General features: G+C 54.7%; 1 protein-coding gene across 3 annotated transcripts in view; it reads right to left on the reverse strand.

Annotated features, from left to right (window-relative positions):
- The window catches only part of FAM193A (family with sequence similarity 193 member A), a 148,441-nt gene that overhangs the window by 36,070 nt on the left and 96,737 nt on the right, over positions 1-15,634 (reverse strand). For all 3 annotated transcript variants that reach the window (XM_024993744.2, XM_024993745.2, XM_059887866.1), the window contains exons 7-12: positions 14,284-14,431; positions 7,235-7,312; positions 5,763-5,875; positions 5,450-5,692; positions 3,249-3,402; positions 2,941-3,120 (exon numbers count right to left, since the gene is read on the reverse strand). In XM_024993744.2, the coding sequence (XP_024849512.2) occupies positions 2,941-3,120; positions 3,249-3,402; positions 5,450-5,692; positions 5,763-5,875; positions 7,235-7,312; positions 14,284-14,431 (916 nt within the window). The remainder of the gene's footprint in view (positions 1-2,940; positions 3,121-3,248; positions 3,403-5,449; positions 5,693-5,762; positions 5,876-7,234; positions 7,313-14,283; positions 14,432-15,634) is intronic.

A 15,634-nucleotide genomic window follows, 5' to 3' on the forward strand; every position in this document is an offset into this window, starting at 1 on the left:
TTACCAACAATCAATTGTAAATCAATACATAAGAACTGACTGTATTTCCATGTATTACCAACAATCAACTGCAAATCAATACATAAGAACTGACTGTATTTCTGTGTATTACCAACAATCAACTGTAAATCGAAACCAGGGACTTCCCTGGTGCTCCCGATGCAGGGGCCCCCGAGTTCCAACCCTGGTCAGGGCACTGGATCTCACATGCCGCAATCAAGAGTCCTCACGCCGCAAGGAGGATGGGAGACCCCATGTGCCGCCCTAAACCCAGCTCAGCCAAAGAATGAATGTTAAAGAAAGAGAAAGAAACCAAAATTAGAAAATACCTTTACTATACAATCAAAAAACATCTAAAATCTTAATAAACTTAAGAAACACAGACTAGAAATTTTTAAAAATTACAGGAAGAAATTAAAGACGACCTAAACAAATGGAAAGAAATAGCATGTGCAATGTTCATAAGTCTGTTTTCCCAAAATTGATTCTCATCATCCCACAAATAGAAGATCAGGTCCAGAGGGTTTTGGTGATGAACTCTATCAAATACTCAAGAATTCAATGCAACCTCCATTAAACTCCACAGGTGTTTTGCAGAAGGTAACCAGTGGTCCCTGAATGCACATGGGGGAGTCCCGGCGGTCCAGTGGTGAGGACTCAGCACTTTCACTGCCATGGCCCAGGCTCAATACCTGGTCAGGAACTAAGATCCTATAAGCCATGAGGTGTGGCCCCTACCCAAAAACAGTAAAATAAAATGTATGTGAAGCGAACACAACATTACAAAACAACTATACTCTAATAAAAATTAATTCTAAAAAGCTTAACATTCCAACCCAGGGTTCCCTAGTGGCTCGGCTGATAAAGAATCTGCCTGCAATGCAGGAGACCTGGGTTCCATCCCTGGGCTGGGAAGATCCCCCGGAGAGGGAACAGCTACCCACTCCAGTATTCTGGACTGTATAGTTCATGAGGTCGCAAAGAGTCGGACAAACTGAACCACTTTCACTTTCCCACCTGGAAAAAACACATATGGAAATGCAAAGGACTCTGAACAGCTTCAGCAATTTTGAAAGAGGCCCAAAAAGAGAAAGGCAGATCCTGCCTGATTTCCAAACTTACAATCCAGCGACAGTCGAGCAGAGCACAGGTTTCTGGGTGCGGAGGCCACAGGGCAGGACGCCGGGCATGGCCGTGGGCCCTCAGCCACCAGCTGGTTTGCAACCAGCGACCCCTGCGATGCAGCGGGGACGGTGGTCTTTCTGACACAGGCGCTGTGCCAGCTGGGTATCAAACGACCCTCGCTGTAGACCACTAGCAAAACTGAGCTGAGTGGACCACAGACCTGAGCAAGAGCTAAAATTACAAACCTTTCACAGCAAAATAGTTTTGTATTAGGTAAAAGTTTTTTGGATATGCCATCAAAAGCATGATTCATAAAAGAAAAAGCTGATAAACTGGAATGCATCAAAATCAGTAACTTTTGCTTTTCAAAAACACTGAAAAAAAAAAAAAAAACTAATAAGACATATCACAGACCAAAAGAAAATATTTGTGGATCACATACTTGATAAAGGACTTGTTTAAAGAACTCTTAAACCCAAACACTAGATAGAAAAGGAAACAGCCCACACAGCCCTTAAATATCTATGACAGAAAGCTTAACTTTGCCCATAAAAAGTGAAATAAAAACGGAAACCTCACAGAGCTACCATTTCTCACCTATTAGACTGGCAAGACTTCAAAGCTCTCCCCTGTGACAGCAGGGGAGACCACCACGCTCGGACTGGGGAAAGCCGCTGCTGGTGACCCTCCTGGGGACAAAACCGCCTACGTGTGAAACGTCAGACACGTGAGGCCACTCACTGGAGAGTTTACGATGGGAAAGTAAAGGGAGGCAAACACAAGTATCCACCAGCAGACTGAAAACAAAGCACAGCACAACCAGGACCTGTCTCCACAGCAGGACACAGAGGGCAGCAGCAGAGCGTGAGGGAGCGAGCTCCACCAAGCTGGCAGGACACGCCGCCGGGCGGGGAAAGGGCAGTGTGTCAGGGTAGGCCTTTCTCGTCAGTAGAGAAGAATGTGCGTACCTGCATAAATCAACGGTGATCACAGGCTGGGGGTGAGCAGGCGCTGGGGGGGACCGGGGGCTGGGGGTGTGCAGGGGCTGGGGTGAGCAGGGGCTGGGGGTGCACAGGGGCTGGGGGCGCACAGGGGCTGGGGGTGAGTAGGGGGTGGGGTGAGCAGGGGCTGGGGGTGCACAGGGGCTGGGGTAAGCAGGTGCTGGGGAGGACCGGGGGCTGGGGGTGCGCAGGGGCTGCAGTGAGCAGGGGCTGGGGGTGCACAGGGGCTGGGGGCGCACAGGGGCTGGGGGTGAGTAGGGGGTGGGGTGAGCAGGGGCTGGGGGTGCACAGGGGCTGGGGTGTGCAAGCACTGTGCGGGACGGGGGCTGGGGGTGAGGAGGGGCTGGGGGTGCACAGGGCCTGGGGTGAGCAGTCGCTGGGGGGGACCGGGGGCTGGGGGTAAGGAAGGGCTTGGGGTGATCACGGGCTTGGGGGTGAGCAGGGGCTGGGGGGACCGGGGGCTGGGGTGAGCAGGTCCTGGACCAGGGCGAGGGGAGGAAGTGGGGGCAGAGGGCCCAGGGCACCCCTTCCAGTGTCCCCTCCCCTGTAGACCGCACCACCTACTACAATGGTTTAATGGGCCTTGGCCCTCACGTGCTCTTCCTTTAGGAGCTGCCTGAGCATCCATCATAAAACCAGAGTCTCTAAGAGAAAAGATGACCGTCTGGCAGAGCGGTCTCGGTTCTCACCAGTCTGACCTTCACAAGCTTTTCACAGGAACGTACTTTTGTGTTCAGTAGCACTCATGTCGAGAGAAACCAGACACAGAGAAGACAGCCTGGGCAAAACCAAGTTCAAGGAAATAAAGCCGTACCTGCTGAGCTGGGTAAGACGGGGGTGGACTGTCCACTTTACTTTCCTCTTTCCTGGGGCTCCCGCTCCCCAGAGCCGTGTCCTCCTTCGGGGCTCCCGGGGGTTCCCCACTACTCTCGCCGTCTGCCTCCTCGTCGTCAGCTTCCGAGGAACTGCTGCTGGTACTGCTTACCTGAGGGGACTTTAAAGACAGTCACAAAGATAGTCACTTGTAACTTATGCTTTTTAAACCAGAATAACACAGAACGCTCAAACCCCGGACACCATCTGGGGTGACTCATCGTCGTGATGCGGAGGCTGGGCATGTACCTCGTCCTTCAGGGCCAGGTTCTCCCCGCCGCCGTTCAGCTCGCCATGGACGCCGTTCATGCTGGCTACCACCTCGGCGTCCTCGTAGTTACTCAGGGGATAGATGTCAGCAAACTTGGCCGACAGCGGGGCAACGTCTTCATCGTCACTGCAACTGAGACGCGCAGAGACGTCACTGCGGGGCCGTGGCCGCTAAGGACCATGCACTGCCCACCCAGGAGAGCCACGCTCACGCACAGGAGCGTGACACTGGGCCCCACGCATGCGTCTCAGGGGCTCCCGGTAACCTGGACCAGGAGGAAAATGCCCGAAGAGGACCACTCGTTCTGTCCAGAAGAATGGAAAACAAAACTCCGAACAGAGAAACATTAAGGAAACCACAAAATTTCAATAGATCAACTTGAAGCGCCCTGGTGTACAACTGTTCTCTCTCTCTGTCATTTTCAAACAAATGCTATTTTTTATTATAATTAAAGGGGTACAGAAACCAACCTTAGGTCTTCAGTGTTTGTTTTTATAACCACCAAAATTTCAGAGATAGCCAGCTGAACAAAACAATAAAAGCACTTATGTGACAAGGCCAGCTGTAGGCAAGTCCGTTCCAAACTCATAGTTAGCAGCTTTAACAAGACATCCAAGTGATAGGCAAATGGAATATCTACAAAAACAAAGTAATGTGCCTTCAAGGCTGTGAAGACCACTTCAAACGTAAGGCTTTCTGGTGCCTGAGAAGAGATGGCACGAAGCGCCCAGCTCGGGGTACGTGGCTCAAGGCCTGACGGTAAGCGACACCCCGTGGGCCTACACCATCATGCCTCCGCATCCACCGTGAGCCTCAACCGTCCGGAAGGAGAAAGCCTAAGAACTGGAGCCCTTTGGGCTTCAGGGCAGATGGTCCAGAACAGCCAGACTCAGCTTCATCCCACTTCTGGGAGAACTGAGTCCAAGGAGCATCGTGCACGGTCACCTGGAGCTGCTACAGCAAGTACGGGCAGGCCAGCTGCTGGGAACGCCCGGCTCCGGTGCCCCCACAACCTGCGGACACAGACACTGCCCTGCGTGGCACCCATACCACCCCGGGGGGGGGCCGAGTGAAGTAACAGACCCACGCGCTGCCTGCGGCCTGGCGACTCCAGACTCAGGCGTCCAGGCAGCCCTGCAGCCCCGCCACGGAAATGCCGCACGTTCATCTCACGCTCGGAGCAGCAGCAGGAAAAGGACATGCGTGGCCCAGAGCCAGGAGGGTCTGGGATGGCCATGTCTGTGGGAAGACACAGACCCCACGGTGCAGGCGGCCAGGTGCCCGCAGTGCCTCGCGTGGTCCTGGCTCCGCCCCGCCCGCAGCGTGCGTGCCCAGGGCTGGCGTCAGCCACTAAGACCCGAGAGCAGGCGGCACTCTGCCAGCCTGGGCTCTGCCCTGACGACTGGTGCTTGGCTGCAGCCGCTTCGTCCTGAGCCAGCTCACGCCTGGCTGTGACGGCCCTCTGCCCTGCACAGGCTCCGAGGGAGCACAGGGCTCAGTGAGAGCAGCCGCAGAGCTCAGCGTCCGAGATCAAAGCCACACGGAGAACTGAGGGACTCCAAAGGAGAGCCTCGGGGCCACCGCACGAAATCCAGGTCGGGAGGCGAGAATCCCGAGGAACACGGGAAGCAAAGTCGGGGCGACCGTCCCTCCCCCGGGCTCCTGACCCACACGGGCGCCACGACATGCGGAGAATATGTTTAATCTCTTAAATAAACACCCACCAAGGGAACGGCCCATCCAGGAGTCGGATGGGGCTTGATTCCCACCCTGTGAACTGGTGACCCCTTGCTCGCACAAAACGTCTTGTGGTTGATGTGGGAACACGGACAGAACCTCTCAGTCGCTTGCTAAAGTGACCATCTGAGATCCCAGCAGGACACGGAGCAAGCGTGGACGCCAGCTGAGGATGAGGAGGATGGGTGCAGGCCAGGCCAGCATGGGAGATGCTCCCCGCAGACCGATGCGCGCCTGCCTCACTGCATCCGGCAGCTCACGAAATAGCGTCCATGCTTGGGCTTACTGCATCCATGTGTTAAAAGCGATTTTAAAAAATGAAGGGTCCTTCTTCTTGAAAAGCACCCTTAACGCTGCCCATACTTCTGCAGACGTCATTGGGTCTGCATCTTGGAATCGGATGAGTTGTCATGAGAAACCTCACGACAAAGTCATGACTTACAATGTTGGTGCAGAGCCATTGTCTGTGAGGATGAGTCTGGGATGTTGCTGAACGGTGATGGGAGAGCTGGACGCCGACCCTGAGCTGGCTGACGACACACCGGGTGGCTGTATCTCAGACAGGCAGTCGGGAGCCGCGTCCACCGGAAGGGGCAGCTGGTGAATGTGGATGTCGCCCGTGACTGGGGGGTCCATGATGCCGCAGGTGAGGATGTGGGAGAGGCTGCAGTCGTCACAAGCACACCTGCGGGGCGTGAGGGGGTCAGCGCGGGGCCAGCAGGCCGGGCAGTGCCCGGGGTCCTGCGCGCGCTCACCTCCGCCGGTAGTTGCAGTTGGGGCAGTCGGGCACGCTCAGCCGCGACGACAGCACGTGCCGCATGGTGTCCGTGAAGCTGTTCTCGCCAGCGACGGCTTTCTTTTTCGTGAACTGGAGGAAATCATGAGCCAACAGGTTAATTTTGCAAGACCTTCATCATGACATGGCTGTATTTTTCGGTGATTCTGATGCTGTGCACGTCCCACTCAGAGACCTGCTGCCCGCAGCTTCCTCAGGAGGGCCAGGGCTGGGAAGGGGGGCAGACGAGCAGTGTGTGGCGCAGGCAGGGAGAGGCCTGGACAGAGGTCAGGGGGCTGAGTCCACCAGGCGCCTCAGCAGCACACACCCTGTGACGCCCTCATGGGGGACACCCAGCCCTTGCCCTGGCCCTCCGGTGGGCTGGGGACTCGCAGCCCCCAGGAGATAATCACTGCCCCCAGGAGCTTAGATTCTGGACGAAGAAAGAAGCGAGAAACCAAACTTCAGGGGAAACCACGAGGTACAGGAGCTCAGCAGCCCTGCCGGAGAGGTGGGGAGGCCGCCGGGGTGCGCCAGGCCTGAGCACGGTGCAGGAGGCAGCGTGGACGCCGCTGTCCGGGCACGGGGAGCCCAGGCCAGCAGGAGCGCTGAGCGCCGCCCTGAGCCCCCAGGCTACGCAGACACTGTCCACACGGGGCAGGATGGCAGCTGGCCAGGCAGCACACGTGGTGCCGGCAGGGGGAGCAAGGCCGCTGCAGAGCGCACCAGCCGTGCCTGGAGAAGCAGTGGGCCTGGGGGCCACCGAGGAGGCAGCGCCTCACCTCCCGCCGGGGCAGGCATGCCTCTGTGTTTCAGAAAAGGGGCCCACGGGCCAGCTTGGGCACAGGCATGGGTGGCGCCCGTCTGACGCAGGCCACGCGCTGGGTGCAGAGCACAGGTGCCCTGTCTACCCGCGCTGCCCAGAAGGGACCACGGGCGGGAGGGGAGCGGAGGCCAAGGGCTCTCACTGCGAGAGCAGCCAGCAGACACCGGCGCAGGCACCGGGCCGAGCGGGCAAGTCTCCTGGTGAAGTAATGGCCCCAAGACCAGCGTGCCGGGCCGGGGAGAGCCGCCAAGGTGGCGGGCAGGGCGGGGAGAGCCTGCGGCAGGAAGGGGCGAGCCGGGCGGGCAGCAGCCGCGAGACAGCACAGTCCTGGCACACGAGGATTGGACCCGGCCTGGCCCTGGGGCCTCACTGTGCGTCGCCCCTGGAAGGGAATCCGGAGACGCAGCACCCACCCAGGAGGAGCCCATGGGGACACGGGGAGGCTGTGGACCGGGAGAACCACTCCATAAACAATGTGTCCCTGGAGGAGTACAGAGACGAGGAAGCGGAAAGGAGAACCAGCCTGCAAACAGGTCTGCCGAGCAAGACGTGCAAGGTGGGCTCCGCAGCCCTTTGCTCTGCAGCGAACAGCTTCACTCCGACAACGCCCTCCCACCCACACGCACCTGCTCTTCGATGAACCGCCTCTGCTTAAAGAGCTCCCAGTCCTCCGTCAGCATGCGCTGCTTGGTCTTCATTGTCATCTACGTGGAATGCACGGGGGATGCAAAGACAGAAAGTCTGAGTACCAGCAAGAGCCACCAGGACACTTTCGAGGGGAGACTTTTAATGATGCAAGAGACCGCGTGTGGAGACAGGAGAAGCTCCAACTACAGAAAGGTCACCGGACTCTCCGCCTCGGCGCTCACACTGACTCACTCAAAGTCTCCACAGTTGTCGTGCACGGAAATCAGATGAATCACACCAAAGAGAAACTGAGAGACCAGAGATGGGCCCGCCAACACGGGGGGAGACGCTCCCCACTCGCTGAGTGCCAGGGTGGGCGCCAGGGCTGCTGTCTGGCCATGAGCCTCAGCCCAAGACGAGCACGTCCCGGAGCCGGATGGCGGTGACCACCACAAGAGTGAGCGCGGCTGGCACAGCGGCACCGCAGACTCGCAAACTGCAAGGGCGGCCCGGTCTGAGGAGGCAGACTTGACCACAACAAGTAAGAAACTGGGGGAACAGGAATTAGGAACGGGCTCAAGGCACTGACTTACGTGAAGGAGGAGACTATGAAATGACTAACTGATAATCATATAGACGTATTCTTACAAATTATTAAAAGCTGAAGCACGACCGCTGAAAGGAAGGAATGGGATACATATCTTCCAAATGATTGGAATACTCGGAGGGGGGCATGTCCTACAAGGAAGGAAGCACCACCCACAGGGGCTCCCCTCCAGCCAACACAGGGCAGCTGCCCAACTGCCTACTAAACAGCCGATCACATCTTCAAGTCAGACAAAAACGACCAATACACCCTCCAAATGAAACAAGCATAACTTAATACAAAACTTCAACTAGTAAGGAAGTAAAGGCAAAAGCTGAAATTACTGGAAAAAGCCAGAAGTAAATGTGATCAGTAAACCCAAAAGTTGGTTCTCTGAACTTCCTGCCAGGCTGAACAAGGGAAGAAATGAACCACAGACACGGCGGGAGTGAGCACGGACACGGACACACAGGAAGGGGCTTTTCTGCAACAGGAGGACACGCGAGCACGGGATGCCTCTCAACGAAAGAAGAGCTGCACAGGCGGCTCTGCACGTTGTGCTTCAGAAGTCGAGTCGATGCACTGACGTTCCAAACGATACAGACTTCCGGCAGCTGGGGTGGCGGGCGTGTAGGGCGTGGGCAGGGCTGGGGGGAGGCATGGGCAGGGCTGGGGGGAGGCCACGGGCACAGCTGGGGGAAGGCCGGGGGCACAGTTGGGGGGAGGGATGGGCAGAGCTGGAGGGAGGCCACGGGCACAGCTGGGGGGAGGCTGTGGGCAGAGATGCAGGGAAGCCGGGGGCACAGCTGGGGGGAGGGATGGGCAGAGCTGGGGGGAGGCCACAGGCACAGCTGGGGGGAGGCCGGGGGCATAGCTGGGGGGAGGGATGGGCAGAGCTGGGGGGAGGCCACGGGCACAGCTCGGGGGAGGCCACGGGCAGAGCTGGGGGGAGGCTGTGGGCAGAGCTGTGGGGAGGCCATGGGCAGAGCTGTGGGGAGGTCATGGGCACAGCTAGGGGGAGGCATGGGCAGAGCTGGCGGGAGGCCACGGGCACAGCTTGTGCAGGAAGGCCGTGGGCAGAGCTGGGGGGAGGCCGTGGGCAGAGCTGGGGCGCCGGGAGCACTGCCTGCCGCCTGCCTGGCCTCCTGCCCGGCCCCCTCAGTGCTCTCTCTGCAGCCTGAAGCCAGAGGGAGGGAACGGACCGTCCTGCAGCCGTCAAGTCCCCACTGCTGTCAAGTGTCCCTGAGCACAGCTTACACCCACCCCTGTATCTGAAGGATGTGGATAATTTCCCAGGCAAATATCAGTTTGTAAAACTCACTTAAGAAGCAGAAATCCCCAAACAGGCTCATAAACACAGTGTTTATTGAAAAGGCAGTAAAAAATATTGAGTCCCTCTTCCTCCTCCTGCAACAATGAACCAGGTCCCAGAGCTTTAGGTCGGGATCTATTAGTCTATCCTTTTCCTTCATGGAACAGGAAAGTTGAACTATTCCTGAAAACTGGAAAAAAAAAAAAAAAAGGAAAGCTTTTCCATTCATTCTATGAGATTAGCATAACCTTTATACAAAACAAACAGGACCTGAAAGATGAAAACTCAGTAACACCTCAGAATACAGATGTAGTAATAAAGATCCTCAACAGAATACCCAATAATGGATTAAACAATAATATATACTCTAGTAGGGCTTAATTCCAGGAATGTAATATCTCAAAATTAGGAAGCCTAATGTAATTCAACACTAGAACTGGACATGGAACAGCTGAATGGTTCAAAACTGGGAAAGGAGCATGTCAAAGCTGTATATTGTCACCCTACTTATTTAACTTATATGCAGAGTACATCATGCGAAATGCTCGGTTGGATGAAGCACAAGCTGGAATCAAGATTGCTTGGAGAAACATCAATAACCTCAGATATGCAGATGACATCACTTTAATGGCAGAAAGCAAAGCGGAACTAAAGAACCTCTTGATGAAGGTGAAAGAGGAGAGTGAAAATGCTGGCTTAAAACTCAGCATTCAAAAAATGAAGACAATGGCATCCGGTTCCATCATTTCATAGCAAATAAACGGGGTAAAAGTGCAAACAGTGACAGATTTCATTTTTGTGGGGGGCTCCAAAATCACTGTGGACAGTGACTGAAACTATGAAATTAAAAAACACTTGCTCCTTGGAAGAAAACCTATGACCAACCTAGACAGCATATTAAAAAGCAGAGACATTATTTTGCCGACAAAGGTCCGTCTAGTCACAGCGATGGTTTTTCCAGTAGTCATGTCTGGATGTGAGAGTTGGACCATAAGGAAGGCTGAGCACCGAAGAATTGATGCTTTTGAACTGTGGTGTTGGAGAAGACTCTAGACAGTCCTTTGGACTGCAAGGAAAACCAAGCAGTCCGTCCTAAAGGAAATCAGTCCTGGGTGTTCTTTGGAAGGACTGATGCTAAAGCTCAAACTCCAATACTTTGGCCACCTGATGCAAAGAGCTGACTCATTTGAAAAGACCCTGATGCTGAGAAAGACTGAAGGCGGGAGGAGAAGGGGACGACAGAGGATGAGATGGCTGGATGGCATCTATTTGGAACTAGTCTGTTGTTCCATGTCCAGTTCAAACTGTTGCTTCCTAACCTGCATAAAGGTTTCTCAAGAGGCAGGTCAGGTGGTCTGGTATTCCCATCTCTTTCAGAATTTTCCACAGTTTATTGTGATCCACACAGTCAAAGGCTTCGGCATAATCAATAAAGCAGAAATAAGATGGTTTTCTGGAACTCTCTTGCTTTTTCGATGATCCAGGGGATGTTGGCAATTTGATCTCTGGTTCCTCTACCTTGTCTAAAACCAGCTTGAACATATGGAAGTTCACGGTTCACGTCCTGTTGAAGCCTGGCTTGGAGAATTTTGAGCATTACTTTGCTAGCGTGTGAGATGAGCGCAATCGTGCAGTAGTTTGAACATTCTTTGGCATTGCCTTTCTTTGGGATTGGAATAGAAACTAACCTTTTCCAGTCGTGTGGCCACTGCTGAGTTTTCCAAATTGGCTGGCATATTGAGTGCAGCACTTTCACAGCATCATCATCTAGGATTTGAAATAGCTCAGCTGGAATTCCATCACCTCCACTAGCTGTGTTTGTAGTGATGCTTCCTAAGGCCCACTGGCTTCGCATTCCAGAATGTCTGGCTCTAGGTGAGTGATCACACCATCCTGATTATCTGGGTTGTGAAGATCTTTTTTGTACAGTTTTCCTGTGTATTCTTGCCACTTCCTCTTAGTATCTTCTGCTTCTGTTAGGTCCATAATATTTCTCTTCTTTATCGAGCTCATCTTTGTATGAAATATTCCCTTGGTATCTCTAATTTTCTTGAAGAGATCTCTAGTCTTTCCCATTCTATTGTTTTCCTCTATTTTTTGCACCGATGACTGAGGAAGGCTTTCTTATCTGTCCTTGCTCTTCTTTGGAACTCCACATTCAGATGCTTATATCTTTCCTTTTCTCCTTTGTTTTTCGCTTCTCTTCTTTTCTCAGCTATTTGTAAGGCCTCCCCAGACAGTCATTTGGTCATAGCAAACACCCTCTTCCAACAACACGAGAGAAGACTCTACACATGGACATCACCAGACGGTCAACAACAAAATCAGCTTGATTATATTTTTTGCAGCCAAAGATGGAGAAGCTCTATACAGTCAGCAAAAACAAGACCAGGAGCTGAATGTGGCTCAGATCATGAACTCCTTCTTGCCAAATTCAGACTTAAAGAAAGTAGGGAAAACCACTAGACCATTCAGGTATGACCTAAATCAAATCCATTATGATTATTCACTGGAAATGGGAAACAGATTTAAGGGACTAGATCTCATAGATACAGTGCCTGATGGACTATGAATGGAGGTTCCTGACAGTGTACAGGAGACAGGGATCAAGACCATCCCCAAGAAAAAGAAATGCAAAAAAGCAAAACGGCTGTCTGAGGAGGCCTTACAAATAGCTGTGAAAAGAAGAGAAGCGAAAAGCAAAGGAGAAAAAGGAAGACATACCCATATAGACCTTTAAACATGCTGAATCCTGCTTGTGCGTGTCCTGTTGAGGATTCTGCATCGATGCTCATTACAGAACTAGCGAGTCCTGTTGAGGATTCTGCATCGATGCTCATTACAGAACTAGCGAGTCCTGTTGAGGATTCTGCATCGACACTCGTTGCAGAACTAGCGAGTCCTGTTGAGGGTTCTGCATCGACACTCGTTGCAGAACTAGCGTGTCCTGTTGAGGGTTCTGCATCGACGCTCGTTGCAGAACTAGCGTGTCCTGTTGAGGATTCTGCATCGATGCTCATTACAGAACTAGCGTGTCCTGTTGAGGGTTCTGCATCGACACTCGTTGCAGAACTATAGTTTTGGTCTGTAGTTTTCTTGTAGTGTCTTTGGCATCAGCATGAGTTAGGAAGTGTTTCTTCCCTTTTAGTTTTCTGGAAAACTCTAAGAAGGGTGGGTATTAATTCTTAAACGTTTCCTAGAATTTACCTGTGAAGCCGCTGGGTCCTGAAATTTTCTTTGTTGGGAGATTTTTGATTACTGACCCAATATCCTCACTAGTTATAGGTTTACTGAGTTTCTCCACTTGCTCATGATTTAGGTCTCGCTGGTCCTGTGTTTCTGAGTTTGTCCACTTTGTCTAGGTCATGCACCCTGTTGGCTCGCAGGGTCCTCAGGCTGCCCTGCATCTCCTGCAGGGGTCCGGCCTGGTCGGAGTTGCCCTGGAGACCCCGCAGCCCTCACATCCGGACTCCAGGAGTCTGACTACAACTGTCCTCAGTACAGGCTTCTCAGTGACAGCCTGTGAACTTCTGCCGCCAGTCTTTCAGCTCCTGGCCAGCCCTCCGGTGGATTCGCCAGGGAGCAGCGTTTCTGCCTACAGGTCTGTCACGACTGCAGATTCTCACAGGACCAAGAGGCAAGCCGAGGGAGAGCGCCAGCACCACCGGCCAGGATCACAGCGCACAGAGCCGGGGCGCCGTCGGACGGACGGTGTGCTGCTGTCCTCGCAGCAGCCTACGTCCACATGGACCCAGAAGGTTCTCAGGGAACACCCACGGGGCTTGTGGGGTTTCAGACTGTCCAAATGCAGCTCTGGAGTCCAGAGCACCCTGAAGAGGGGCCCCACCTGAGGCGGGGAACCTGGCCTCAGATAGCTGAGCCCCGCACTCGCTCGCAGCCCTGTGCTGGGAGGCATGGTGGGTCCCCACACCCCACGCTCCCCTAGCCCAGAGAGCAGGCTCCTCAGAGCAGGTGGCGAGCGTGCATGGGGTGGGCTGTGCTCGTCCCCTTGGCCTGACTCAGCTGCTGGAGGTCCGGATGAAGGCTGCCTAGGGAGGGCAGTGGGAGGGCAGCAGCATCTGCCAAATGCACCTCAGCCAGGCAACGTGGGCCAGCCCCGCCCATAGGGGCTGAAGCTGAGGGGTCAGGAATCAGCGACAAGCACAGCTGGAGAACAAGTGTCATATGAAGAAAACCCCAAACCACCACTGTCCTCTGCGGGAAGCACAGGACAGTGGGCAGCGCGTCACAAGCACAGAGCAACTCCTGAGGCCACACGCCAGGGGCGCACGGGCTGCGAAGAGGTCAGGTACGGCCGCACAGAACAAGCCGCCCCAGCCAAGCTCGGCTCAGCAGCGCCGATCCAGAAGGTTGCCAGCAGCACTGGTGGGCGGACAGCCCGACCACACGGGGGAGGACAGAGAGGAGAACTTTCCCACGTCCTGAACGAGACAGCCCCTGTGAATAGGACGGTCCCTGAGGCCGCAAGACTCCTGGGACTCCACGAAACATGGAGAGGCTGGAACAAATGGCGACCCGGGAACGTGTCCGACCCTTCCTGTGTCTCAACCCCTCATCTGGCTCAGGCAGCAGCTCTGAGACCAAGGACCACAGCAGAGGCCGGGCGGCATTCACGGTCGTGTTTGGAGACAGACACTAGCCCAGCGCACATCTTCAGCCAGAACCAAAGGCGCGTCTCCCCATGGCCTCAGAGGTGCGCCCTGAGCTCCGTCACGGCTTCCCTCAGCCCTCACCCCGTGCCCTCAGGAAAGCTCCGTGTCGAGCACCTCCCCGCTCCCACCGCCCAGGTGAGGCAGGCAGCCGGCTCGTGCTGCCAGACAGGCTGGGGCACAGGGACCTGTACCCTGCCTCCCCACGCTGGACCCGCCGGCGTGCCCCAGGCCTGTGCTCCCATTCAGACGCAGCAGCGTGGGTGGACGAGGGGCGCTGTGGGTCCCTCGGGCGTGCGCCCCCAGGCTCCGGACGGCAAGTGTCAGTTCCCGAGGGCCGAAGCGGCTCCCAGAGGCCCCGCAGGCCGCACGGAGCCTGGGCGCCCCTCTTGCCCCACCCCGGGCATGCCCCCGCCCTGGGCCCCCCAACCCCCAGCGTCCACAGGCACGCCCCCCGGCACGCCCCTCGCGGGCACCCACCTGCTCGTCCACGTAGGCGTCAATCCTCTTCTGGCACTGCAGCCACTCGGCGGCCACGGCGCGCAGCTCCTCCTCGGAGCGCTGGAACCGCTGCAGCAGTGCGCTGTACGTGTCCTCGCAGCAGCCGTCGTGCGTCGTGGTCCCCAGCCTGCGGACAGAGGCCTGTGACCGCCCTGCTAGCACCTTCCCTCCCGAGGCGGCGGGGGCCCCCACTGCACCGCCCCAAGCCTGCTGCCCAGCACGTGCAAGATATAGGCCAAGCGCCCAGAGCCGAGTCTGGCCGAAAGAAGCAGCTCAGACAAGGAACAGATCTGATAAAAAAATGAGTGGTGAGGGACGCTGCTCTAAAAAGACTAAGGCCCAGAGATGCATTCACAACAAGTGGGCTGGAAAAGGATTCCTGCCTGTTCAGATACACTGATCCAGAGAAAACACAACATTTAATAAGAAATACAAACTCTGGGCCAGGCTTTCACATTAAGTACAACAGGAAATTCAATTCAAAAAAGTACAATTACAGTTTCATTTATTCTCTACCATACCTTGTTAAGAAAGATGGTAAGACGACAAATGAGAGAATTAACAGAAAACAAAAGACAGATAGCAGGTAAACAGCTGGATTTCTGAAGAAGGAGGCACTTGGGAGCGTGGGGAGGGGGCAGCTCGTCTTATGAGGCAGGCTGTCTTCAGAAACCATTCGTTTTCCTAATCTCTGAACATGTCAACATCTGAGCCAAAGTAACGGTAATAAAGACCTCCTAACAAGGAATTTCTAAATCCAAACCAACACTTATAACTGCTCAGGAGCACAGGCTGGTGTGCAGGGTTAATATCAGTGCTATTTACACAGAAGAACTGGAAGCTGCCCACTGGGGTCAGAGCCCTACACCACACGGGGCTTCCCAGACTCTGAGAGATACCGACCTGCTTACGCCCAAACGCACATACACGCACGCACATACACGCACTCACACACGCGTCCGAAATGGAAATGCTCCCACGTGAAGCAGAGCTAGGGCTATGACATGTTCAAAATGCGTGTGTGTGCTGGGGCGGAGTGAGGCGTGGACGCTGGAAAAAAGTCTGGAAGCAACACCAAATTTTTTACGGTACTACTTTTCATCATGACTTCCTGTTTTCAGAACTTTATTTCTGAATTCCAGATTGCAATGGCAACCTAATGATTTTGTAATTAAAACAAACAACGTGACTGAAAAACGAGCAGGGTTCCACGGGTGCAGACAGCGCCCTCTCCCCGCTGGTGTCCACTGTGTGGAGACGCACACCGCGTGGACAGGGTCCTGTGTGCTGCAGTGTCTGCATGGGTCCCGCGCATTGGAGGGAGACACAG

Source organism: Bos taurus, chromosome 6, assembly GCF_002263795.3.
Source record: "Bos taurus isolate L1 Dominette 01449 registration number 42190680 breed Hereford chromosome 6, ARS-UCD2.0, whole genome shotgun sequence".
NCBI lineage: Eukaryota > Metazoa > Chordata > Mammalia > Artiodactyla > Bovidae > Bos > Bos taurus.